This window comes from Coffea arabica, chromosome 8c (assembly GCF_036785885.1).
Source record: "Coffea arabica cultivar ET-39 chromosome 8c, Coffea Arabica ET-39 HiFi, whole genome shotgun sequence".
In the NCBI taxonomy this organism is placed as follows: Eukaryota; Viridiplantae; Streptophyta; class Magnoliopsida; order Gentianales; family Rubiaceae; genus Coffea; species Coffea arabica.
The window spans coordinates 11142747-11168644 of record NC_092325.1 but is presented as its reverse complement, the minus strand read 5'-3'; the positions used below and the strand labels follow the sequence as shown (position 1 = coordinate 11168644).

Sequence of the window (25898 nt, the reverse complement as noted above, 5' to 3'; positions counted from 1 at the left end):
TCAAATTTACCTTGGTCCAATATACCTAGCTACAGTTATGACCAAAAAACCGAAGGATGACAAATCTGCCACTTATAATTTCTTCTTTAAACTGGTTTCTAGCTTTGATATCCATGGTAATAAGTTTATTATTTAGTTTGTTTGGTTGGTTTTGAAGACTTGCATAGATGTATGTTATTGGTTATCACTTGTGGTTGGATTGGAGGTTTGTTGGCTTGTGAATCTAAGTTGTACTTGGATGGGAAAAGTAAAAATATAGGGGAAATGCTGCCCAAATTTTCGCCCGAGAGATAAGCGAGTGAACTTGAAACTTGAGCGACGATTTGAGGTCGAAGTGAAATTGGATTGTCTATGGTATTCAAGTTTCCATTAATAAAGGTATATAGGCTGAAATTTTGCCAAAACTCGTACTCTTTAAAAGGTGAAAGTAGCGACCAGCCGCCCAGACTGAAATAACAGTTGGATTACAAAGCAATTTGTCTAGCCGCTTCCAAATACGAGCATGCCTTCCTCTATTATTACACCATGTATACCGCGGCCCTGAGAATCCTGCATCACTAACTCCCGCCATAGACATAAATGTTCTCAGTTCCACTTCTTCATCAACCCGAAAAGGCAGCCCACCCCTCTTCTCCTCTTCACTAACGATGACGTTAAAATCTCCTGCCAATAACCATGGATCATCCCTCAGATTGTCTTCTAACAAGGCTAACCAAAGCAGAACCAGCTCCTGCTCCGTGCAATTTGCATGGATGAAAGAAAAGTAAACAGGACCCAAGAGCATCTGAAAAGTGATTTTAAGAGTGAGGTGTTGGGAGATTCCCCAACATGATCACAATGGAAACAATTTTGATAGACCCCTCCCTATTCACCACCCAATTATCCATTTTGAGTCGAGCACATATCAATCGGATGTTACACGGCGATACGTTCGGCTCACAAATTGCCCTTAGTTGAACCGAAGACTCATCAATGATCCTTTTTAATCTACAAAAGTTTGGAGTATGCGAAATACCCCGAATATTCCATAATAACAAATTAATCATGAGACAGTGCAGAAAAGGAGTTAGAGCACAATTTCGACTTCGAACCCAAAGAACCCTTACGCCTAGTTTTATTAACCAATTTAATGCCTTCCCCATTGGTAGTCTTTTCCTGAACTTGTTGAATTATTGGGTCAAGATTAAAGATATCAATCACCAAAGAACTATACTCACATTGCCGTTCGACTAATTGCCGCCGTGGAGATAAATTGCTAGCACTTTGTTTTGCCCTGGAAACATCCTCCTCCTCAAGCTGCCCCTCTGATACCACCTCCTCCTCCCCCCGCTCTACTGTCATCCTCGGTTTGTCTTCAACCAGCAATGGTGCCACAGGGTTTGCACCATTAAACCCATCCAACTCAGCATCTCTAACTGTTGGTTGCACCAGCAACTATTGGAGTGACATCGGGCTGTTTGGAGGGCTTTGACTAGACTCCGTATGACCTATTAAAGCCTTCTCCTTCTCTGAGAAGCAAGCCACAACAGCCTCCCACTGCTGCAATTCTTCCAGAATCGCCTCTGGTGGCAAAGCTAATCCATCCGCTTAACCTTCCTACAATGCTCGCTGACCTGCTGCGTTTGAATCCTTCCTCAAAGGACTGACCAACACATCCTGTTGCTGCCGCACGCACTTTGTAGAATCATCCCGAGCATATGGCCTCACATGGCCCCCAGAAGACCTACCATCCATAGACTGCATAAATGGATGAACAGTCTCCTTACCCATCTCAGTGGGTGTGACGACCCCACCTCTCCCTAAGGCGAACCGAAGGGTTCGGCGGACCGCTTGCCCAACTCTTGTCGAGACTCACTCACTTATCGCTTCAAGAGCGAGTAAAGATGTGTCAATCAAACTTAACATATATACAATCCTCAAGGTTAAGTACAAAAAGTCCAGGATCCAACCAACTACTAATACTATCACTATTACACAACAAAAGTTCTAGTCATCCTCTATAAGGAAAACAAATGGCGTGGAATAGATGGGTAAGTTAAAACTCAATGAGGTTCCCATACACATAACCAAGCAATTAAAACAAAGACATTATTCATTTAATAACAATCAATCGAGAAAATATTTACAATATAAAAACAATGAGAACACACTCATTAAAAGGATACATGCTCGTGTGGAGCCATTCGTTCAATCATTCATTCATTCATTCAGCCAGTCATTCTCCTTCATTCAATCATTCATTTTTTTACTGTGACAGCCCCACCTCACCCTAAGGCGAACCAAAGGGTTCGGCGGACCGCCTGCCCAACTCTCGCCAGGACTACGGAGTAGAATCTCACAAACCCTATAGTACGCGCGATAGGACCCCAAACAAAAACGAACAATCAAAGGCTCCCAAGGTGAGATCATGCTTTCCATGCCATAAAATCTTAATATCTCAAATGAAGACACTTAATAGACAAGGTTAAACACTTATACATACATTTACATCGGAGTCTTGAACAAATGAACCAAAATACAAGCCAAAGTATTCATGCTACACAAAATACGATTAGGGTTTCGGTTACAAAAGAGCTTAACAAATTAATATTTACATTAGCTCGACCCTTTTCTTTCAAAACCATGATTTCCAAGTTTGTTCTCTGTAAGGAAAACAAAGATAACAGAAACGGGATGAGCTTACGCTCAATGAGGTACCAATATAATAATAGTTTAGAATCATGGAACTTCATATTCAATTAACTACATAGACATATCCAATACGGAATTGAACAAACATCCTAAAGAGAAAGGATATGGGTGGCTCTTAGGAGCTCAAAATTTTCTGCTACAGTACTTGATCCAAACCCGTTGACTCTCCATCAATGTATGAAGAACCAACATGTCCGTAAACCCCACTTTACACCAAACTTTCCCCTACCGGGCTTGAACACCTCAACAGTATTAGAAGTGGTAATAGTCGAGTATACCGGAACCAAGAGTCTCAATACCCAAAGATTCCAAGAACAGACTACCGTGGTCGTTATCTAATCGACCGGGCCCTTGCCTGCTCGACTCGAATAACTTAGCCACAGGATTTGAGCTCAGAGGTCACAGAAAGGTCGTTGGATACAAGCTTCCAAACGACGTCAGAGCAGATACAGATACAGATAACAGATTCAAATTTGCACAGTAAATTGGCATACGAACAGACAAGAGACGAGTGTGATAAAGAACACCCTTGTCTCACACAGAATAAATAGATAGTACAGTCATTCATATCATAGATTGCATGTACAGAAACCAAGTTAAACAACAAGTGAGAGGAGTGGTACACTCACCAGTTCAAGTACAGGTACTTCCAAAAATTTCCACCCAAAGTGGCCTAATCACCGTGAAACCCTAAGAATAACAAAGGTAAAGCAGTTGAAATTTCCTCATCCAAAACTGAGTAAATAGGATGCACAAATGAGGTTCGATTACTAGTCAGGTACCTCTCCAAGTTATATACTAGTACGAAAAAATAAAAGACGACTTAAGAATAAAAGAAAACGGTTGGTTCTAAGGACATACATGACCCCAAAACTCCTCACTCCTCTCAAAATCATACTTACAATGATGTACTAGCTCATATCTCAAGGTGAAATTGAAAGTGAGAATAATTCCAAGAAAACAGAATTTTTCCAGTTTTGCACACCCCTGATTGAAAAATCATATCTTAGGATTCTTAAGTCCGAAATTGGTAAAATTTACACCGTTGGAAAATAGACTCAAAGGGGTAAAATTTCTCAGAAGACACATTTAGAAGATTCAGGTCACAAGCCAATCAAATTTGAGCCTCAAATTGCTGTCTTAACCAGAAAAAGGCAGAGCAGGTATATGATTTCGGTTAACTTTGAAAAATCACCATAAATCCCACAGATCAAACCAGAGACTGAAATTTACATGGTTCGTAGCTCTATGAATCTAGTTTAAAACACAACAAATGGAACTCAATTCCGATAATTCGACATCGAGATATTGCAGATTTCCCAGAACTGCTCCGGGGTTCCTGCAAAAATTTTAACAGCATTTCCCCCTGTTTTTCTTACTTTTCACCCTACAATTCATCACTAAATTCAACCCAAATCAACCACAACCTCGAATATAATTCACAAGATATTAAAAACATCTAATTAGGGTCACAATACCCTTCATATATAGTCAATTACAACACAAGTTTAATAATGCAACCGAAAACCAATTTGAAAGACAATAGGCCTAACAGCAGGTTTGACATCTCTCGATATTTCGATCGCAACTTAAGCTACGCTTATCGGATTAAGACAAATCTTATGGCATTTCGAAGCTAAGAAAGAGACCTACATTCCTTATGAAGACCTCCAAAACCAAATAATGCATTTTCATGGTCAAAAATCAGAATCTCTACGAAAACAGAAAACTGTCAGCAAATCAGGGGTTGTGGCAGTCAAGGGTATTTCAGTGATTTCACATGCTACAGTACTCCGATTGAGCTGAAATTTTGTAGGAAACTATAAAACATCATTCTATACAACTTTTATGTTTTATACTAAGGCCAATTCGGCCTCTATATAGGTCAAACAGTACCAGGCAGAACAGGGTTAATTACAATCCCTAAACTGGAATTTCAGCACCAACCAGAAATTTTCCGCAACCAAATATATCTAACATATACTATCTCCATTTTACCCTATAACAAGCCCTCAATCCATGACTAAACCATGATTATCATATAAAACAGAAAAATAACAATAATAAATCAAAATCCATTAAAACTTCACTTCCAACCATAAACACACCATAAATCAACATGTTCAACCACTAAAGCCACTAATTTAACATTATCAAGACTAAAGGAAGAAGTTCTTAGCAACTCACCTTGTAAACTCAAGAAAAGAAGCAACTTAACAACTTTTCTTCTCAAACCACTCCACCACTCTCCTTAATCCTACCAAGAGAAAGGTTTTTATGGAGCAAATCAAAGTTTTAACGATTGGTTTACAAGATCAAAGCAAGGAATGGAAGGAATAAGTGAAGGCTTTCTTTCTTTTTTTTTTCTTGTGAAGCTTGGCCAAGATGCTCAAAGAATGAAGATGATTGTTGGCCAATTTTGGGTTTTAGCAAAGTTAGTGAATAGTGGTCAAAATCCAAGAACCAACCATGTCGCGACACCTAGCACCTTTTGAGTTAAAACATATCCTTTTGTCTCTCCAAGATTAATCCAACTAAGTAACCTCTAACTATCTCTTAACACCTAGTAAATTAATCCCTGAATACAAAACATAACCTAATTGGCCGAATTTCTCTCACTTAACGCACTAGCGGGTCCCACGTCCACTATACACTCCAAACTTAATATGAACTAACTTATATCAGAAAAATGTTTTAAAAACTCTATTCACTTATAAAATGTCTGGAAAAATCAATATAATAAGGTATAATGAAGAAAATGCATACGAGAAAATAAAATAAAATAATATAAAAATAAGAAAAATTTACGGGTCCTCACATTTTCCCTTATAACTTTAACATTTCAATTCATTTATTTCATTTCCCACCATTAGCCAATTCATTGGCTAGTTCTCTACCAACTTTCGTGGTCATACTCGAGTATACCAAAACACTGTCTCAGGATCAGCAGCTGCTCGACTGAGTCCGCTTCCAGCTCGAGTCGACTGGCAACGAAGGGCAAGGGCTCAGTTCAGCCAAAAGGCTTACATTTATTTACAAGTAGCATTCAATCATTGAAAATTCACTTTAGCTTGGGTCGAGTGCGATAAAGTATACACTTGCCCATCGAAAATCCATTTAATAATCCTTGAAAAGCATTTAACATTCAAGCAAATATTCACAAATAGTCACATAGTCACTTATTGTACAAACACACAAGGAACACTCACCCTAAACAAGTCACGTTTTATCAAAATTCAGTTCAGGGCAGGCATCTAGCCACTCTCGAAATCTGTAGTCAAATATCATCCACAAAGAGCCAATCATACAAGAGTGCCAGCTGCATAACTTATATTTCTATATCAAAGGAAACAGGCATGAAAAGTATAGTAATTCATATAGGCAAGGTGCACGCATAATTTGTAAAAGAAAATGATCACAAACGATTAAGTTCAAAGCCAATATGTACAACTAAAAACCATATTTTGAATACTTCTTTAGAATGTTAGAAATCAGGTTTAGAACACATGAAAAGTACATGTTAAATCGGACCAAGGAAACGGAAAACAAGAGAAAGGCAATGAGAAACAATGAAGATGGCAGATTTGCCATCTTTTGGTGTTTTGATCACAATTGAAGCTACACTTATCGAATCGAGGCAAATTTTATGGAGTTTCGAAGCTAAGACTAGACCTGCATTTCCTATGAAGACATTGACACCTAGTTCTCGCATTTTCAGGGTCAAAAATGGACAGTTAGAAGCAAATGAAAAACATGTTAGGAAAATTAGAGTTTTTGTGCAGTCAGGAATGGTCTAGCCAATCATATGCTAAAATGATCCAATTGATCTGATATTTTTCTGGTAGAAAGTTAACTCAAATCCCTATAACTTTCATGTTTTGTCCAAAAGCTAATTCAGTCCATAATTCAGTCAAATTCGAGCCTCAAGTTGCTAATTTATCCAGTAAAAGACAGAACAGGTATGCAATTTTAGTCAAATTTGAAAAATCACAGGTATTCATGAGAATTGAGAAAAAGGCTGAAATTTTCACAATTGATAGTATTCTGACTCTAGTTTCAAATGCAATAAACAGAACTAAATTTTGACTTTTCTACAACAAGATATAGCAGATTTCCTAAGGCTGCCCAAGGGTTCCTGCAGACAAAATTTCAGTAGCACCTCATCTTAATTTCTTTACTTTTCCATCCTACAATCAACACCAAAGTTCACCCAAAATAGCCTCAAATCAAGCTCACAAATTATAGGAGACAATTGGTACATTTTCTAGATAGCAAAGACTAACCAAATTCAATATATAACAAATATACCCAAGATGAAATTTTGAAACCCTAGGCTGGAAAATTCTACCGACTTCACAACTTCATGATATCTTCCATAAAACTTCCATATTCAAGTCATCTATCCAATAAAATGTAACATAAGAAAGGAAAGAAGAATTTCTTAGTTTAATACCTTCAAACCTCAAGGAAAAATACAAAACCAAGGCTTTCCTCTCCAAAGAAACTCCACTACAAGCTTCCTTGCTACCTTATTGCCACTTTGTTCGGTTTAGTTTTGTTGTTCTTGTTGATTTTCACTCAAACAAAGTAAGAATCAAGATGGAACTTGAAGATTTCCTCTCTTGTTTTTCCTCTCTCAAGTCCGGCCAAGACGTGAAGGAAATGAAGAAAAATGGTAGCTAGAGGAAAGATAAGAAGGAAGAAAGTTTCTTGGTCAAACTTCTCTTGGATTGCAACACTTGTCACCACCAAGTTTCCTCTTGCTTTGTTTCTTTTCCTCTTGTTTTTAAGTCAAGAATTTCGGCTGGTCTACGGGTCAAATTAGGGAGAATTGAACGAAATAAAATCAAGGAGATTAAGGTAAGAAAATATTGTTCAAATGGTGTATTCAACCTGTAACAAATGGTGCACGTTGGTTCAATCCTATTTTCCTTAACTCGCGCGTACTAGTGTTTTAACTTATGATTCACTAACTTATTATTAGCACTTCTAATCCTAGATTTTCTCTTATCTAAAACTCACTCTTAACTACGAAATTTAGTACACACTCCTCACCAATTAATCACACTACCAAAATACGCAAAAGCCCTATTTTACCCTAACTATAAAACTAAGGTAAAACTCTTAATGCTATCATTTATTATATCTATTGAGGGAATAAAATTAGTAGTAAAAGGAATTATAAAGTAACTTATTCAAAATAAAATGGAATTTTAAGAAAATATAAGCAAATTTTCAAGTCGTCACACTATCTTCCTCTCACACAAAAATCCGGGGTGTCACTGTGGGCACCAACGGAGCTCCCTCAGCAGTCACCGACGGTTTACACACTGCTGGTGTAGCTTTCTTCTCCACCCTCTCTACCTTCAAAGCTGGATGGAGTACATTACACTCATACCTGTCATGCCCCTCTCTGAAACAGTGGCTGCAACACTTAGGCAAACGCTCTAGGATAAGCTGTTGCCAAAAGCGTCCATGCTCCCCATTACCAATCCAAATTCTCAACAGGAGAGTTTGGAGCAAGTCAATCTCCACACACACCCTAGCTGTGCTAGGGCGAACACCAGAAGCTGTAGCAGAATCCACGAACAGGGGCTTACCCATTGCAGCAGTTATACTATATTGTGATAGGTTTATCTTTAATGCAGGCAAAGAAGAACATTGATAAATGAGCTAGTTAACTAGGAGAGCTAGTGGGAACCTGAAAATATTTCCGAGTAGTAAGGTGTTATATAGGCATATTAGCTTAAGTTTAAAAAAAGAAAAATAAATAAATCGAAATCCTGAACCCATAATAGTAACAGCTTTATCTAGTATATTAGGCACATTATTTTCGTTTTTTAAATTTATGGATCACCCAATAGTTAGAATTTTGTTGTTGATCAAATCTTTTTTATTTGGCATGGGCTCTAGGGCAACTAATCAATGCAGTTTTACCCTTCACAATTTAGACAAAAGAGTAATCATGGAGTTAAAGTGTCAAAATGTACTACAATCTGTAGTGAAAACACAGGAGTACACTACCTTTCTGTTGAACAAGTAATTAACCACCCAAAGGGAGTAGTGAGAAGTGTTGCACTTTCTTGATTAAGGTTAACCATAAACGTGAATTTGTTATCACCATAATGATTGTAGTTCATGGAATGTTAATTTTGGTTCTTTTATCTGACTAAGAAAAACAAAATTGCTGGGCATCAAAGTTACAATATGAAAATGGATTGTTTTCTTATTTTATGTATGTAAGATTTCATTATACCATAGTTCAATGACTTGCAGTGAACCCAATGATATGATTTTCTAGGTATCTTTTGGTATATGATGTTTTCTTGCTTTTTTTTTTTATAGACAAGATCATTTAGTTCAACCAAATCTGTACTAATGGTAGAAAATACATCAAACGAACATAATGCTGATACATATAAATCTGAAATCAATGGATATAACAGATATAAGAAAACAATACAAATAAAGACAAAATTGATGCTTCTATATATCATCCATTCAGATGAATCACTATAATCCAATACATAAATGCATGTATGTTAACAATCAGATCTGTTTAAAATTGGTTCAAATCCAAAGAGAAGTTTAGATCTGACAGTAATGGAGAAATTTTATATATAAGAAACTAGATTATAGATCTACAAAATCTCAAATTTCGCAAAAATAAAAACATAAAAACTCTCACAAGGAAAAATCTAGAAGAGAATAAAACTCTAACTAGAACAATCTAGAAGAGAAGAAACTCTCACTAGGAGATCTTAGGAGAGAAAAATCTTTCATTATGAAATCTTAAAGAAAATTTATTCAAATAAAAGAAACTAAAAACTATAAAGAATACTTCCTATCATGGGGAAAGACTAGATTTGGTCTCTGTCTCATGGGAGAGATAATGAAGGTCTTGATGGAAGAGTTCTAGAGAGAAGGAAAAGAAAAGATTTTTAAAGAGAGAAGGGATAGAAAAGAGTTTGCAACAAGTAATTAACTTGTATTTCTCGCTAATCATGTGAGCTTTCACAAATTCTCTACCCGGTTTATTTTTTTAAATTTTATTAATTTATTTATTTTGCATCCTTGGTTATTTATTTTGGTTTCTTTCTTCGCGGTGATGGAGAAGCAAGGGTGGTTGGTGTGGATGGAGGATTGGATTTGGTGGAGAAGCCTTATGGTGCAAAACGTACTGACTAGACTGATGAAAATCAAGTTGCATCAGATCATCAATTATTTCGCATTAGACTTACAATTTGGCCTTTGACATCGGCTCAAATGCTTAGACGATTTTGGTGAAGTAGAAGTTGACAGATTGCTAATTGAGATTCTAAAAATTGGAAGTTTTCGGTTCTAATCCCTATCCTTTATTTCTTCTTAAATCTCATCTCTTTTTTATGGTGGGCAAAAAACAAACAAACAAACAAACAAAAAGAGTTGGCAGATCGCTATTCAACTTGCACCTCCATGGCTCTTACAACTTTCGACCACCCAAGAATTTTAAAATTTTCATTTGCCTCCCTTAACACTTTAAAAATCTTATATGTGATATTGATTTTTGCCTTGATGAACTAATCTAAAATTAATGACTTTCCCCAGGCTTGAGAACATAATACGCTAGTAGACATGATGGTCGTACATTTTACTCTTGCACTCCAAAAGTTTCAGGAAATCTACTGTGCAAATATAAAATTTTTTCATGAAAAACTATTTCTTTTCTTTTTCTATGTAAGTGGTAGGTCTCAAACCTAAGATCTCTCACTTATATTTTCCTTTTCTATACCACCCAACCAAACCCAATGAGCTAATTTTTAAGGTATCTTTTGGTATATAATGTTTTCTTGCTAATCATGTGAGCTTTCACTAATTCTTTGCCTGATTTTTTAAAATTTTTTAAATTTTTATCAATTTATTAATTTATTTTTTATTTTGTATCCTTGGTTATTTATTTTGGTTTCATTCTTCGTGCGGGTGGAGAAGGAAGGGTAGATGTTGTGGATGGAGGATTGGATTTTGTGGAGAAGCTTCATGGCGCAAAACCTACTGACTAGACTGATGAAAATCAAGTTGCATGAGATCATCAATTATTTCGTATTAGACTTGCAATTTCGCCTTTGACATCGGTTCAAATGCTTAGAAGATTTAGGCGAAGTAGAAGTTGACAAATCGCTAGTTGAGATTCAAAAAATTAGAAGTTCTCGATTCTAATCTCTCTATCATTTACTGCTTCTTAAATCTCATCTCTCCCATATTGGGAGGAAAAAAACAACAAACAAACAAAAAGAATTGACAGATCACTATTCAACTTGCAACCCCATAGCCCATACAACTTTTGACCACCCAAGAATTTTAAAATTTTCATTTGCCTTCGCATGAATTTTAAAAAATGTTATATATATTATTGATTTTTTGCCTTGATGAACTCATATAAACTTAAAATTTTCCCCCAGACTTGAGAATTTAATTTGCTAGTGATGGATGTACATTTTACTTTTGCTCTCTAAAAGTTTAGAGAAATTTACTGCACAAATATAAAATTTTTCATGAAAAACTATTTCTTTTTTTTGTGTATATATGTATATATATAGTAGGTCTCGAATTTGAGATCTCTGACTTACACTTCCTTCTCCTATACCACCCAATCTAACCCTTCCCAAAAAAAAAAACTATTTCAGTACTAAGTCCTAACAGCAAACATCATAACATTATTTACTATACAGACATTGTTTTCCTTTATTTCAATTGTTTGACCTCTAACAACCCCCCGGGGTCCCACCAGCACAAAAAAAAAAGAAAGGAAAAAAATGGAAATCCTGCTCTTTCCAATGAATCTACTTGCTTTTTTATTTTTATTTTTGTTTTTATATTTGAGGGAAGTGCAGTGTTTCCATATGCATAATGCTAAACATGGAACACAAGTTACTGATTTACTGATAATGCATAATTTCACAAGTATAGAGATAATAAAAAATTCATTTTTCAACAAGTTTTGGCTACATGATTAATCAATAGAAGTACTCGGTGGCGGAACAACAGGGACAGAAAAATATACATTTACCAAAGATGCTTCAGTTTGCAACCTTGGATCTTTCATATGCACAGAGCATTTCGCGTAATTCTTCAGGTGGCAACTCACAGGTGATACAAGTAGCCAAAACCCTACTAGAGGGGAACAGCAGAAATTCTTTGTCTGCCTCTTGCTTCGGTGGACATCTTTGCGTGCCTTTTTTATTTTTATGCATCCGCCTTCTTGTTGTCCACCACTTTTTTCAAAACCATCATTGAATCGCCGCAAAGGAGAGAAAAAAAGCTTCCTGGATTTCTCCTTATATAGAGTACTTCTTGGCTGTGGGCACTTGAAATACGTAAGAAGTTGGTGTGCCATGGAAATGGATACAGAACTGACTAGATGAGAAGCAAGGCTAGAACCGATTGAGAATTCTACTTACATGATAAATTTATAGCCTGTTTGGCAATAGGCACGTACATAATTCCTTGGGGAAAATATGGAAATGACCGATACTATGGTTGTAAGAGTTACGGACAACTCTCATCCACTAACTTTTTTATGTCTATTATTATATCATTGTCCTACCTCTTTATTTCTATCTTTTAGCCTTTTCCACTCGTAATTTGTGCATAGCTTCTCAATTATTTAAAATCCCAATTGATATAAGTAAAGTAGGAGGTAGTGTTATACAAGTTAAAAGCTTTTAAAGTTTCGGACGTCTATCACCTAACTATTGTTCAGTTCCTAAAGCATTTACAAATAGGAAAATGTAAATATCATAGACGCTGTGATTACGAGAGTTACGGCGTGAATTTATCAACTAGCACAACTAAATTGATATAAATATTACGATTATATTAAAATTGTACTAGGTTATGCCAAAAGTGATAACAATTACATCAATTGGATCGAACTAGGGCTGCAAACGAATTGAACTGCTCGCGAGCGGCTCGAGTCAAGCTCGATCAATATCGAGTTCGAGTCAAACTCGAGCTGGCTCAAGTCGAAATCGATCTCGAACTCGAGTTTAAAATATTAAACTCGTTAGGCTCGCGAGCTCGAGTATATATATATAATATTTTTTTATTTTTTTATTTTAAGTATATATATAAAATTTTTTTATTTTAAGTATATATATATTTTTTATTTTCTTATTTTAATAGTAAATTTACATATATATCCTTAATATTTTATTATTTATTAAGAAAAAATATTATTTTATTTATTTTTTAAAAAATAAAATAATTATTTTTTATTTTTTTTCGACCTCGAGCTTTAAATTTGCTGGCTCGTCGAGCTCGAGCTCGAGTTCGAACTTGGTAAAATTTAGTCAAGACTCGGCTCGATTAGCCCAAAACTCGACTCGACTCAACTCGTTTGCAGCCCTAGATCGAACTGAATTGAAATCAACTTAAGAGACCCCTAATCTAAGAAAGAGATCGCACAGGATAACTTAAAATTTTGAACAATGTTGAAGTTATTGATGTCAGCTTCACATGACGTTTTAGAGTTTAGATAGTTGTGTACTCTAAAAATCTTCTTCACTTCATTTTTTACTTTGTGGTTCGACTTCTACATTGTGATAGTAGTATCACTCTTTGTAATTTGTGTTTACATTTTAAATGACACGATGTTGATATGTTTTGAATAATTTTTGGTGTGTTATGTATAAGAATAGCTGTTTGATTTTTTTTTAAAGGAAAAGAACGAAAAAGCACTTATAAATATTTTCTAAAGGGTCTTGAGAAATGATTTTACTTGAATTCCAACTTAAGAGCATATAAGGAAACAATTTTGTGTGTCTTATGTAGTAGTGTTGCGAATTCCTTCGTTTTTGCCAATAAATATCTACATTGAATGCACTAAAATTCTTTTAAATTATAAATAAAACTTTAATTTTTTTGCTAAGATTTTTTTTTAGTGTCATTGAGAGATTTTAAACTCAGAATCTCTCACATACAGTTTCTTCCCCTCCCCCCTTACACTAAAAAAATGTTAAGATGCTTGAAAGCAATGGGAAAAGTTCCTTGACAGTCAAGTAGTGGAGGGAGTGAAACTAAAGTATGGCAGGAATGGCCTCGTCCCTTTCTCCCAAGTTTTGAAAAATTAAGTTTTCTTTCTTGAAAAGTTGAAAATTTAAAATTTTTTGATAAATTTAAACTCTTGGTCCTGCAAAAATGACGAATATTTCAACTTATATAGTAAATTTTAATTAAATTAGAGTTCATCCTTTCAAAATAAATTTTCTAGTTTTGCCTGTGGTAACCGGCCATGGTGTGAATAATGCCACCGACCCTAATTAAAGCAAACAGTAGCCTCTATAGTTCAAGTCCTGACAAAAATGAGTCCTGTAGGACCCAGTTCGGTACTTATAGCTTATAGGAAGGGAAACCACTTCTAGTACACTACTTGTGGTCCTGCATGGTTTTTCTCCTTTTAGCGCGCTAGTACGATATTGGATCCGCTTGAGTGCTTGGAGATTAATCTATCAATCACTGTGGAGGGCAGTGTCTTTCTAATTAGCCCAGATTTCTTGGTTGGACATGTTCCATGGAACCAATCTGTTGGCACGTAGGCAAAGCCGAACAGCGCATTATTGAGCCTGTTTGGATTGCAAGTTTTTGAAGCTTTTATTGAAAGGTATATTATAATATTAATTAATGTGTTTATATGAGATAAAAAAATAATATATAATATGTTGAGAGTATTTTTCTATGAAAATTCACCATCCATGCAAGGTTTAAAACGAGTAAAACCTAATTGTCAGTTGGATTGATTTTTGGAATTCGATGGCATTTTTTGTTTAACAATACATATTTGAATGTCATTTTGTGGGGTCAATGTCTTAACTAAATTATGGTTGCCTAGTTTAACCTAATTTGAAGAATTGTTAACGCTTTATTAGGTTCTTGTACTATTTGTGGCTTATTAATGGTTCTAATATTATATTTTAGGATAAAAAATGCATTCATCATGAGCAAACTATTTCAAATAAAATTTCACTTTAACTGTGTATTAATTTTTTGTGTCAAATTCACCCCTTAAGTTTCTAAATATGCATCACATTGGCTTGAAATATTCTCATACTTTAAAATGTAAAGTATCCAAAATAAAAATATACAAGTGCAATTTGAGATATAATGACATCATGGAAGATTATAAGTGTATATAGTCCACCTTGAGAAGTAAAATATCTAGTTGAATCAACAAAAGAAAATTCAACCCAGGAATTGGCGAACTCAAACGATTTTCTGACAGAGCTGGTTTTGAAGACATTGCTCTAGGATTAACAACATTTTTAGTAAATTCAAGTAACAGTTGAGCTCGTTTGTTGAAAAAGAAAGGAACATTTGAGCTCAACACAAGAGATTGTATTCGAGAACTTTAATCTTAACAACGTAACTGTCAAGCTTGTTACTTAAACTGCTTGAGAATCTCCCAACAAAAACCACGAATTGCAAAAGTTTTCAAGTAGAGCCAATTTACTATAAAAAAAAATTCGAAGGAAAATAAAAAATAAATAGACAGCACCCATAAAATTGATGTATCCTACAAAAAAAAAATATTAATATAGCACAAATTATGGGATCACTCCCATTTTCTAGCTACTTTACTTTAGATCAAAAGTTATGTGTAACTCCCTCATAAGATTTGCAATCTGTCTGAAAAAATTTTTTTTTTGTGAAGTTTTGTTGTTTCTAGTTAAAAGAAAATTATTGTGAAGAGAATTTCTCATACACACCTTGATCTTCATTAGTAAGGAAAGGCCTTGAACACTTGAACCCCTAAATTGAGCCTCTAAATGCATAGCCAACACAGTTTAAACACTTAGGACTCGTTTGGCTACTCTTTTTTTAGAGTTTTTTTTAAGAAAAGTATACTCTAGTGATTTTTCCCCCCATTGTGAAAACAAAACAGATGTTCTATAGTTTGAACTTTTATTTCTGAATATTTGTGCTCTTTATGGTTGCAACACAATCACTTGGAGATGGTAGGAGGTCTACAACAGATTTACAAGTTATTAAGCGAGAACATGGAATCAGATGAGAAGAAGAGGACACAGCCTTTCCTCCATGACAGAAAAGGATAAAACGGAAATCTACTGCAGAAGACCTAAAAACTATTGCAAGAAATCGAAGAAACAAGAGCAAGTGATCATCATTTATGAGGAGAATTCTCTAGATTTCTTTGGTCTTTTCCAGATGTGACATGACCTCGTTTGGCTTTAATCAGTCTTAAAGAGCTGATTGAAAACCATTCATAAGTTTGGCCAGCTTCCAATCAAATATCATGTTGGAGTACTTTCGGCGCAAGCGGCAGAACAAGGATCAGTCCTTATATCTTGTACAGTTATTTTACTATTGACAACCCATATTTCTTTGCTTTCTCATTGATCAGTCCTTGTTATTGCAAAGCTTCTTTCCTTTTCTCATTCTCTGACGGTGATGGAAGGAAAGAAATTATAGCTGTGCAGGAATGGCTTTGTCAACACACTAGCATGTATTTGCAAAGAATTTGGGGTATGAAGCAGATTACTCCGACAACAAAATTACTCACCAACACAAAAACTTTAAATGTGTTGTTCAAATTTTGTCATGTAAATTGGGATGCATGTGAATGTAGTATTCTTCATGGACGTTGTACGATTTTATATCCTTGGTACAAACTGTTCCAAATTGTACATAAGTTACAATTTTTAATTAACACAAACTCTTGGCCAATATGACTGAAGATACGGTAACTCGTGGATTATTCCATGACATATGTGCTGGTACAGAGGATCAAAGAAGCACAATTACAACGAGCATCATGAACTTAAATTTGATAAATCCTGGTGTTTGTTATTCAAGTGTCTCAGAATGTTAAGTAAATCGTTCTCAAGACACAGAAAAGTAACGCTGTCGTGTACAAGTTACAATTGGTTAACAACATTGTATATCGTCTGGAATAACTGGTCTAACAATTGTTATGGCCCAGATCCATTGAAAATGGCATGAGCTATATGCCCTTTTATGAACATGATTTATTCTCCGTCCGGGAAAAATAAAAGGCACATCTCAAATATTTGAGATAAAAGGCACATCTCAAAAATTGCATGAGTGTGTTTGGATTGTAAAGTATTTGAGATTTTTTTACTGTCACTACAACAAAAATGACTTTTCCTGACATGTCTATAAGGACACTTTCTGGTTTGTGTCATTATAGCAATCCTATCATGACACTTATTATCAATTCAATAATATATACTTTAATTTTTTTTATTTTATCTAATATAAAAATAATAATGTGCCTTTAGACTACCTATCATGACATTTAAGAAAATGTAAGATGTTAAAAAAAAAAGACGCAAAACGATAGCGTTTGATTTTGGCGGAAACTCCAAAGTTTCATTTTGGCGGCCAAAAGACTTAGTGAAAATTTTCTTCTTCAAGGCAAAAAAAGTGGCGGACTTGTCTAGTTGTCTTTTACCGTGTAGAAGCAAAACAAAGCTTTTCTAAGTGTTGAACTCTCTTTCAAATCACCTCTACCTCACTTTCACTCAGACGCCCACTCTCACCTCTACTTGCACCTCACTACTGCAATCTCAATCTCTCCGACGATTGAAGACCAATGAAGTACCATGGCTCTCTGGCATGAAGACCAAGTAATTCTCCAAGTGTCTGCAGCAAAGGTTAGTTCTTTCCCTCTCCTCTTTCTCTCTAAATAATTTGCAAATATTTTGGCCCTAAGCCTGTTTCTTTTTTTTTCAGAAAATTTCTACCTGCATTCTTGTCGAATCTGCATTTAGGGTGTAATTTTATGGTTATTTACATGATTAATCTTTTCATCCCTAGAAATTTTATTGCCCTAATTTTTAACTTAGGGGAAAAAAATGTTAAAAATTTTTGCCTTTTCAACATGAATCCCCTAGATTAATTGCATCATCTGTCTCTTGGCCTACATGGGAAGGACTTGCTACTTCCCAACCATTTTTTGCACAAAACCCAACTATGGCTGGACTTGGCAGGGGGAGAGTTGAACAAAAATTGACCAGCGGTTGGAAAATTTTGGTTGTTGTCGTTGGTAGTGTAAAATGTTCACCATACTTTCTGCTTCTTTCCCTCATTAGACAAATCTACTCAACAAACTTAGAAAACATTAAATTAGATGTGTTTTGCCACTAGTTTTAGGAGTTGATTTAGTTTATCCAGCAAGCTAATTGGAGCTTTTGTATGGGTACGCAGAATTGGAACAGATGGGATGTTATGTGCTTGATCTGACCCTATTTGTTTCCCTCAAATTCAATCTGATTGAGTAGGCTGGGTATGCATCATATGGAGGGGTTGTTTATGACTTGAAATCTCCTTTGGTTATTCTTTTTCAAACTTGGGAGTTGATGTTGTGTAGTTTGAGATGTATAATTTTAGGACTAGCTTAAAATTATAATCACTCTTACAACTTATAATTCAGACTTTGGAGCTTTCTTTTGCATCTTCTATGATGGGACATAATCTGTCTTGTTTTTTAACGAATTGTTGTTATTCATACCTGACATGGTTTAAAAATTCAAGAAAAATGCTGAACAAGCTGAAAAGCGCTCAGCTGAGATGGGAATTCAAGTCCAAACTCAATAGCAACTTATGCAAAGGCTGGAGAACTGACAAGCTGAAATGCAAAACCAACAAATTGAAATGCAAGACCTTCTTAAGGCTTTGAAAGTGGAATTGCAGTCTAGGAAGTAGGGCAATGAGAGTATATCTGGCAATGATAAATGGTAAACTATCTTTCTCATACAAGCATTTGATTTAGCCTCGCTTTTGTCTTTACTAAAATTTGGGGAAACTATTTTTGCAGGCTTTGTATCAAGAAACTTTAGCAATGAATGCCTCTCCAAACAATTTTACCTTAAAGAAAGGAAATGGAGACTCTGCACAGGAACAAAAGCACAGCTTCTTTTGAGCACTAATGCAGAACTTCCCTCCTTTTGGAGGTAAAAATTTTAAGACATTCCTTTTAGTATAGTTCAAATTTTTCGCGAAAGCAAAGGATGCAGTGCACATTTTGCTGTCCATGATTGCAATTTGATGTACTGAAAAGTTATTAGGTAATATATGGTTTCACCATAAATACGAAAACAACCTAGTATAGGTTTTTTATTGAGTGATCTCTCTTATGTTTCCATTTTCTACATTCCCTGATTCACGAGGAAGCCAAGAAAAGATAAAACAAACTCCTGATTCATGTGGAAAACATTAACACCAAAAAGAAACTAAATTCTTGATCTACTAGGTAATTACATTAAGTATTTAAAAGGCCCTGGTCAAGGATAGGACAGCAATACATCATTACGTTTTCCAGTCTGTGTACCGGAAGGGTTGCTTTAAGTCTTCTCTAAAGGTAAATCTTGGCTCATGATTTTTCTTGAAACTGTAAAATATGTGTTTTAATTTTGTGGGGTTTTGGTATAAGCTAATCAAAGAACGGTCTTTAGTCTTTGTGAGGAAGATTAAGGATGTTGCATGGCCTTTTCTGGATTTTAAGGATGGAAGTTGAGTACTAAAATGGGTTGATTTTGTACTCTGTTTTATGAATTAAAGAGGTTGCTTCTGCTTTGCAGATGCATTTTTGGTAGTAATCATGTCGGTGGTTAGTGGTTGTACAGTAAATTGAGGACTAGTAGTCAGTTTTGTTTGATTCAATTGGGCCTACAGATGATGTTCATTAGTGCTTTCCATGTATTTGTTGTGAAAGGGTTGTGAAAATTGTAAATGTTCCAAGAACCATTTCTTGTTCTGTTCTTTCTTTTTTTAGTTTTCTTTTTTTTTTCTTGGGGGTGGGTGGCGAAGAGGAGGGTCAGGGGGCAGGAGATTGGGTTTATTGGACTTTGTGGTTGGTATAAGAGGATGAGTGGTGTGATTATGGTTGTTGGCAAGTATGAGGTGGTAACTAATAGATGAAATTAAAGCTTCTAGGTGGGAAACATTATGATCTTTTCTCTAGCTAATATTTAAGAAGTAAATGCAACTAAAGCTTCATGATCCGCTGCTGCTGCTGCACATTTATGTATTGGCTTTATGGGCATTGTGTTGCTAATACTTATTCTGAAAGCTTTTAACTTTACGCATTGATCTGTCCTGTAATTGCCGATATGAAATGCATGTAGCTAGTTTTGTTAGCAGTTGACTTTATGTTACTGAGTGGATACAAGGTTTAGTTTTTCATTGATAGCAGATTGATCTTAAGTGTGAGTGGGTTGCAAAATTTCCCCCTGGAAGTGATTATTTCGTGGAATACAGAAAATTTGAACAAATTTAAATCCTTAGAATGGTTCCTAACTTTGAATCAAACAAAATGACATGGCTCGTGGCCTAACCCAGAGTAGTGGAAAAGGGGTTCATGTCTTTACATCGTGGCTCTTAGGTCTCATCATGAATGGCTTCGCCTCTGGAATCATGGCAATTTAATTTGATCTTTAGCAAATACATTGTGCCTTTTCTGGAAAGCTCTTGTTAGTATGATGATCTAATGATCCCCCACAAACTTTGTGCATAGGTGGAACCAACTGAAGATTGATGGGGACTTCGTGATTATGACTGAAAGCTCTCATTTCATTGGAAAGTTTGGAAGCTACTGTTAGTTCTTTCAACTTGTTAGGGATGAGAATCTTTTAGTTTGTGCACAAGAGAGTATTTCAAGTTTGTGTACATGAGAATGTTTTAGTACTTGTTTGGGATTTTAGTACTTGCTGCGTTTGTACTTGTTACCGACTTTTAATTCAATGAATTATATTTGAGTATCGACTTCTTCTTTTAAATTGCTATATGCATTCTACTCTTTGGGATAATTTTACAAGTCCCTTGGGATTCTGGTTGATGGAATGTACAGCAGGGAGGACTAATTGCAGGTTGCTTCCATATAAAAAAAAAAACAGGGAAAAAACTCCTGGCAATTAAAAGTGTCAGCAAAGCTTAGCTTCGAAAAACACTAATGACAAATGGGCATGTCGTCCAAAGCAGTGTAAATTTACATGGCTACGTGTCCTTAAAGCCATATATTAAGACAACTCAAGATGCCTTCATAAATTGGATATCCTATTGATCCGCTACTGATGTTCTAATGCTATACTGACACTTTCGATTATCACAAAAAAAAAGTTTTTGTTGGCAGAGGGAATGCTATAGCAGCATGGTATTCCTGACACATTTGAATGCTGCTAAAGATTGAGGCTATTCCCACATTGGAAGGGACAACACTCACCCTAGGTGTGAGGATAGATAAAGTGTCAGGTTAGATTATCTATACTGACACCTTTAAATGCCGTTAAAGGCCATTTTTGTTGTAGTGTGTAGCACTTTTTGTGATTTGATGTATGTGAGATAAAAAAAAAGTAATTAGGAAGATAAAAAGGTGTATTGGAAATTGTAATGGTGATGTAAGTAAATAAATTGTTAAAGTGTAAGATTACATCCAACAGAAAAAGTTCAATGCTTGAGGCATGCTAGAAACTTGAAATTCAATGAGGAATAGTAAATGAGGTAGCGTAACTACTGTATTCTGTCTTGGAATTTTAGGGAAAGAAATGGGATTGAGAAAAAAAATTTACAAATCAAAATATGCTCAACTTTGATCGTTATGTTGTATTTTGACCAATCGAAACGTCCTTTGCAGATAATTTATTTTACGATGACCAAACTTGTGAGAAACTTAAATTATTTTCAATTACATTTTCTTTTCCTTCAAAATGTTAGACATAAAGAAGGCCCTAAATAGGAAGGAAAAAATTATTGGAAAAATTTGCCTATTGGAACCGAAAGAATAGTTACTAATAAGAAGGGGCTAATTCTTCACATTCTTTCTAACTTTCTCCGCTCCTCTCAAACAAAATAATGCCTTCTTCCATGGGCGAAAGGAGGCCTCTCTCTCTCCAATAAATTTTTTTTTAATGTTGGCAGCTAATAAAGTTTTTCCTAGGATTTGTAGTAAGCGTATTATCATCTCTTAAGGTTTCCTAGTGAGAAAAATTTGCTTTCATAGACTATTTTTAATGTGAGTTTCTTCTCTTCTACAATTTTAGTGAAAGTTTTCTTTTACTTAATATTTTTTTCTTTGTCAAATCTCAGTTTTTTTTATATCTGGTTGTCAAACGTGAAATTTCTAAGATGTGTATTGTTAGGTCTCACTTTAATATATGAGTTTAAAATATTTAATTAGTAGATTGGGAGAAGACATCCACAGATATTCATTAGACTCAAAGCGATTGATATCATTTGGAATAGATTGGAGCTTCATAATGTAATAGTTGTTATTTTCTCAAATCAGGTGTGTTAGTAGATCCTTTAGATTTGTTATTTTATAAAATGTCCGATGATATACTTTATGCCATTAGTGTAGATCTCATGAATGAGATTATTATTATTTCTATGAAAAAAAAAGGACAACACTTTTCATAATGCTTAGATGGGCATCGCTTACTATTTGAAAAGTATTAAGAACATAGAAGTTAAAGGGAAGGGGGGGAGGGTTGGGTTGGGTGGTACGGGGGGAAGGAGTGTAAGTGAGAGGTCTCGGATTCGAATCCTACTGCTTACACTAAACAAAAAAAGGTTAAAAAAAAATAGAAGTTAAAGGGAAATTATAGGAATATCCTTTTATAATGCGCTATTGGTGTGTTTGACCGGAGCCCATATTTGATGACATGGCACTACCACCTCATCACCCATAGACACATTGCACTATAGTGACTTGGGCGTGGCCACTGCCTCCCACCAAAAAATTGTCACAATATGTGACGGCCTCAATTGACTTTTCTCGATGGAATCTCTACTTACATCGAATCCTCCTCCCCTCTATATTAAGCTAGATTAGATTATAAAAATTCTACCATTGTGAAAAAAAAAAAGACTTGGGCGTGGAATCGGATGACATGTTAAAAAAATACTGTATTTTGTCCTCAACTTTTAGAAAACTAGCTATCTAAAAACAATTGACAAAGTGAAACTAAGCTCAAACTTTCTTTAATATGTTACATTTGACTAATTGAAATGCTCTTAATTGTAGATAGTTACTTTGGGAAAACAAAAAATGCGAGAGAAATCAAATTAGTTTCAATTTGTATTTTCTTTTCCATAACAAATCGTACATATAAAAAGGGCTATGAAGAGGAAGGAAAAAATATTAGGAATGTTTACCACTTGGAAACTCGAAGAATAGTTATTCATGAGAGAAGTGAAACTTTTTCACAATTTTTTCTTAAGGCATTGACTACTACTTCAACGGTATTAAAGTAGAAGTTAAGGTGAAATTACAGAATGCCTTTTTAGAACAGGTTATGAGTTTATTTGATACAGACCATATTTGATGACATGGCATTGTCAGGATTGAACCTGATGGATTGCAGAAAAAGAAGGGAAGAGGGGGTGTTCATGAACTGAGAGAGAATTGGGAGGAAGGGAAAGATATTTTTATTTGGAAAATTATGAATATCAATCTCATTGCCGCCTACTTCACTCCTTATGCTATTTATAGCATTATTCATACTGCATCAGTACTAACCGACGTATAACAAACTGAAAACAATCATAACAGATTTCCTAACTAACTTTCAGTGCAACGGCACCGTTTCTCACAAGAATCTGACTTACAACCAAAAACTACGTCGCACTACTTATTTCCCTTGGCAATCTCCAAAATGGCGCTTCAATGTTCCAAAACTGCATCGTATCACTTATGATTCCTGACAATACCCTTGCCTTCAGAGCATCCTTGTCCTCAAGGATGGAAGTTTGGAAACTGGTGTTTGATGAAATCAAGGTCCTCCCAAGTGGCTTCTTCGAATCCCAGATTGATCCATTTGATCAAGACTTGTGACACTGGTTGGTGGTTTCGCAGTATGGCTCTCCTCTTGAGTACCATTTCAGGAGCAACCTGAATTTGATCATCCGGACCCACTAATGGCAATGCAAGCATGACTACCTGAGAACCTCCCAACTTCTTCTTCAACATAGAAATGTGGAACACAGGGTAGATTCTGGAACCCTGAGGTAACCCCAATCTGTAAGCTACTGCCCCCACACGAGCAAGGACTGGGAAAGGACCATAATACTTAGAGGCAAGCTTCAAGGAATGCCTAACTTCCACAGACTGTTGGCGGTAAGGTTGAAGCTTGAAATAAACCATGTCGCCCACTTCCAAAGTTCTTTCACTCCTCTTTTTATCTGCAAAAAATTTCATTCATTGCTACGCTTGAGCCAGGTTCTGGCAAAGAATTTGCAACACAGCCTGCCTATCACGAACAAGATCACTAGCTGCAGGAACAATAGTATCAGAAATGCACCCCAAAGGTAGCTGGTTAGGTGTGCAACCATAGAGGGCCTCAAATGGAGTCATTTTAAGGCTAGTGTGGTAATTAGTGTTATACTACCACTCAGCCATAAGCAACCATGACTTCCACCTCTGAGGTCTATCACTACTCATGCACCTTAAGTATGTCTCCACACACTGATTAACACGTTCACTTTGACCATTTTTTTGGGGTTGGTAGGCTGAGCTGAGATTAAGCGAGTTCCCAACAGTCTAAACAACTCCTGCCAAAAAAGACTAGTGAAGAGCTTGTCCCTATCTGAGACTATCACATCTGGTAATCCATGGAGTCTGGAAACATGTGTTAAGAATAGCTTGGCAACCTCCACTGCTGAGAAGGGATGCTTGAGGGGAATGAAATGAGAGAACTTGATGAACCTGTCCACAACCACCAATATAGTGTCCGCACCTTCAGAATTTGGTAAACTCTCAATAAAATCCATACTGATCTGCGACCATGCTTGGTTGGGAACTGGCAGAGGTTGCAATAAGCCAGGATAAGGAACATTCTCATGCTTGTTGCTCTGGCAAACATCACACTGTTTGACAAATTCAACTACATCTTTCTTCATCCCAGGCCAGTAGAAGACTGTGCCTAGTCTCTTCAGGCACCTCAGCTGGCCAGAATGGCCACCTACTGCAGAAGAATGCAACTATTGAAGGATTTGGTTCCTCAAATTACCATGTTTCCCACTGTCACAGGCTCCTCTTGCAGAATCCTTCTCCTGAATTCCTCTCCTTGACAAGGCATCAGCAGCTTTGTTCTCTGCTCCCTTCTTGTATTGGATTTCATAATCCAAACCTAAGAGTTTTGTTAGACACTTATGCTGCAGGGGTGTATTTAGCCTTTGCTCCAACTAGAATTTCAAGCTCTGGTGATCAGTTCTTATGATGAAATGATATCCCAGCAGGTAGTGTTTCCACTTTGTCACTGCCATTACCACGGCCAACAACTCCTTCTCATATATAGATAGCCCCAAGTTCTTAGGACTTAAGGCTTTGCTGAGGTAAGCTATAGGTTGTCCCTCTTGCATCAACACAGCACCTATGCCTTCATTACAAGCATCAGTCTCCACTACAAATGACTTGGAAAAATCTGGCATTCTCAGCATAGGAGTGGTACTCATGATATCCTTCAGATTCTGGAAGGCTGTGGCTGCTGATTCATTCCAGCCAAAGGAGTCCTTTCTCAACAGGTCAGTCAAGGGCTTGCAAATCTGCCCATAACCTTGTACAAATCTACTGTAATAACCTATAAGGCCCAAAAATCCCCTCAAAACCTTAACAATCTCAGGCATTGGCCAGGCTCTTATGCACTCAACCTTAGCAGCATCCATTTCAACCCCATTGTAGGATATGATATGGCCCAAGAACTCCACTCTCAGTTGAGCAAACATGCACTTGGACATCTTTGCATACAACTGGTGAGATCTCAGAATTTCCAACACTGTTCTCAGATGGTTTACATGTGATTGCAGGTCTGGACTGTAGATGAGTATGTCATCAAAGAAGACAAGTATGAATTTTCTGAGGTAAGACGGGAAGATCTTATTCATGAGGGATTGGAAAGAAGCAGGGGCATTAGTAAGGCCAAAAGGCATAACTAGGAATTCATAATGGCCTTTGTGAGTTTGAAATGCTGTCTTATGGATGTCACAAGCCTTGACTCTGATTTGGTGATAACCAGATCTAAGGTCAATCTTGCTAAAGAACTTAGAGCCAAATAATTCATCTAAGAGTTCTTCAATATTGGGAATAGGGTACCTATCCTTGATGGTGAGGTCATTTAGAAACCCATAATCTACACAGAAATGCCAAGTACCTTCTTTTTTTTTACTAGCAGGACAGGAGAAGAAAATGGACTAGTACT

The 25898-nt window shown here is 36.0% G+C and overlaps 1 protein-coding gene and 1 long non-coding RNA gene across 2 annotated transcripts; both read right to left on the bottom strand.

Moving 5' to 3' along the window:
- Window positions 1-334: 334 nt before the first annotated feature.
- On the bottom strand, window positions 335-8470 carry LOC140013239 (uncharacterized). Its single transcript, XR_011820313.1, has 3 exons — window positions 7145-8470; window positions 3321-3381; window positions 335-2642 (listed from the first exon to the last, which is right to left on the bottom strand). It is a non-coding gene; the product is annotated as an uncharacterized lncRNA (long non-coding RNA).
- Window positions 8471-23437: 14967 nt separating this feature from the next.
- On the bottom strand, window positions 23438-23845 carry LOC140013374 (uncharacterized). Its single transcript, XM_072062642.1, has one exon. It carries the CDS (start codon window positions 23843-23845, stop codon window positions 23438-23440), a length of 408 nt encoding a protein of 135 aa, XP_071918743.1.
- Between the last annotated feature and the right edge of the window lie 2053 nt (window positions 23846-25898).

Excerpts from the sequence above, each read along its gene's own strand:
- LOC140013374 (XM_072062642.1), bottom strand. The coding sequence starts at position 23,845 with ATGGTTTATTTCAAGCTTCAACCTTACCGCCAACAGTCTGTGGAAGTT.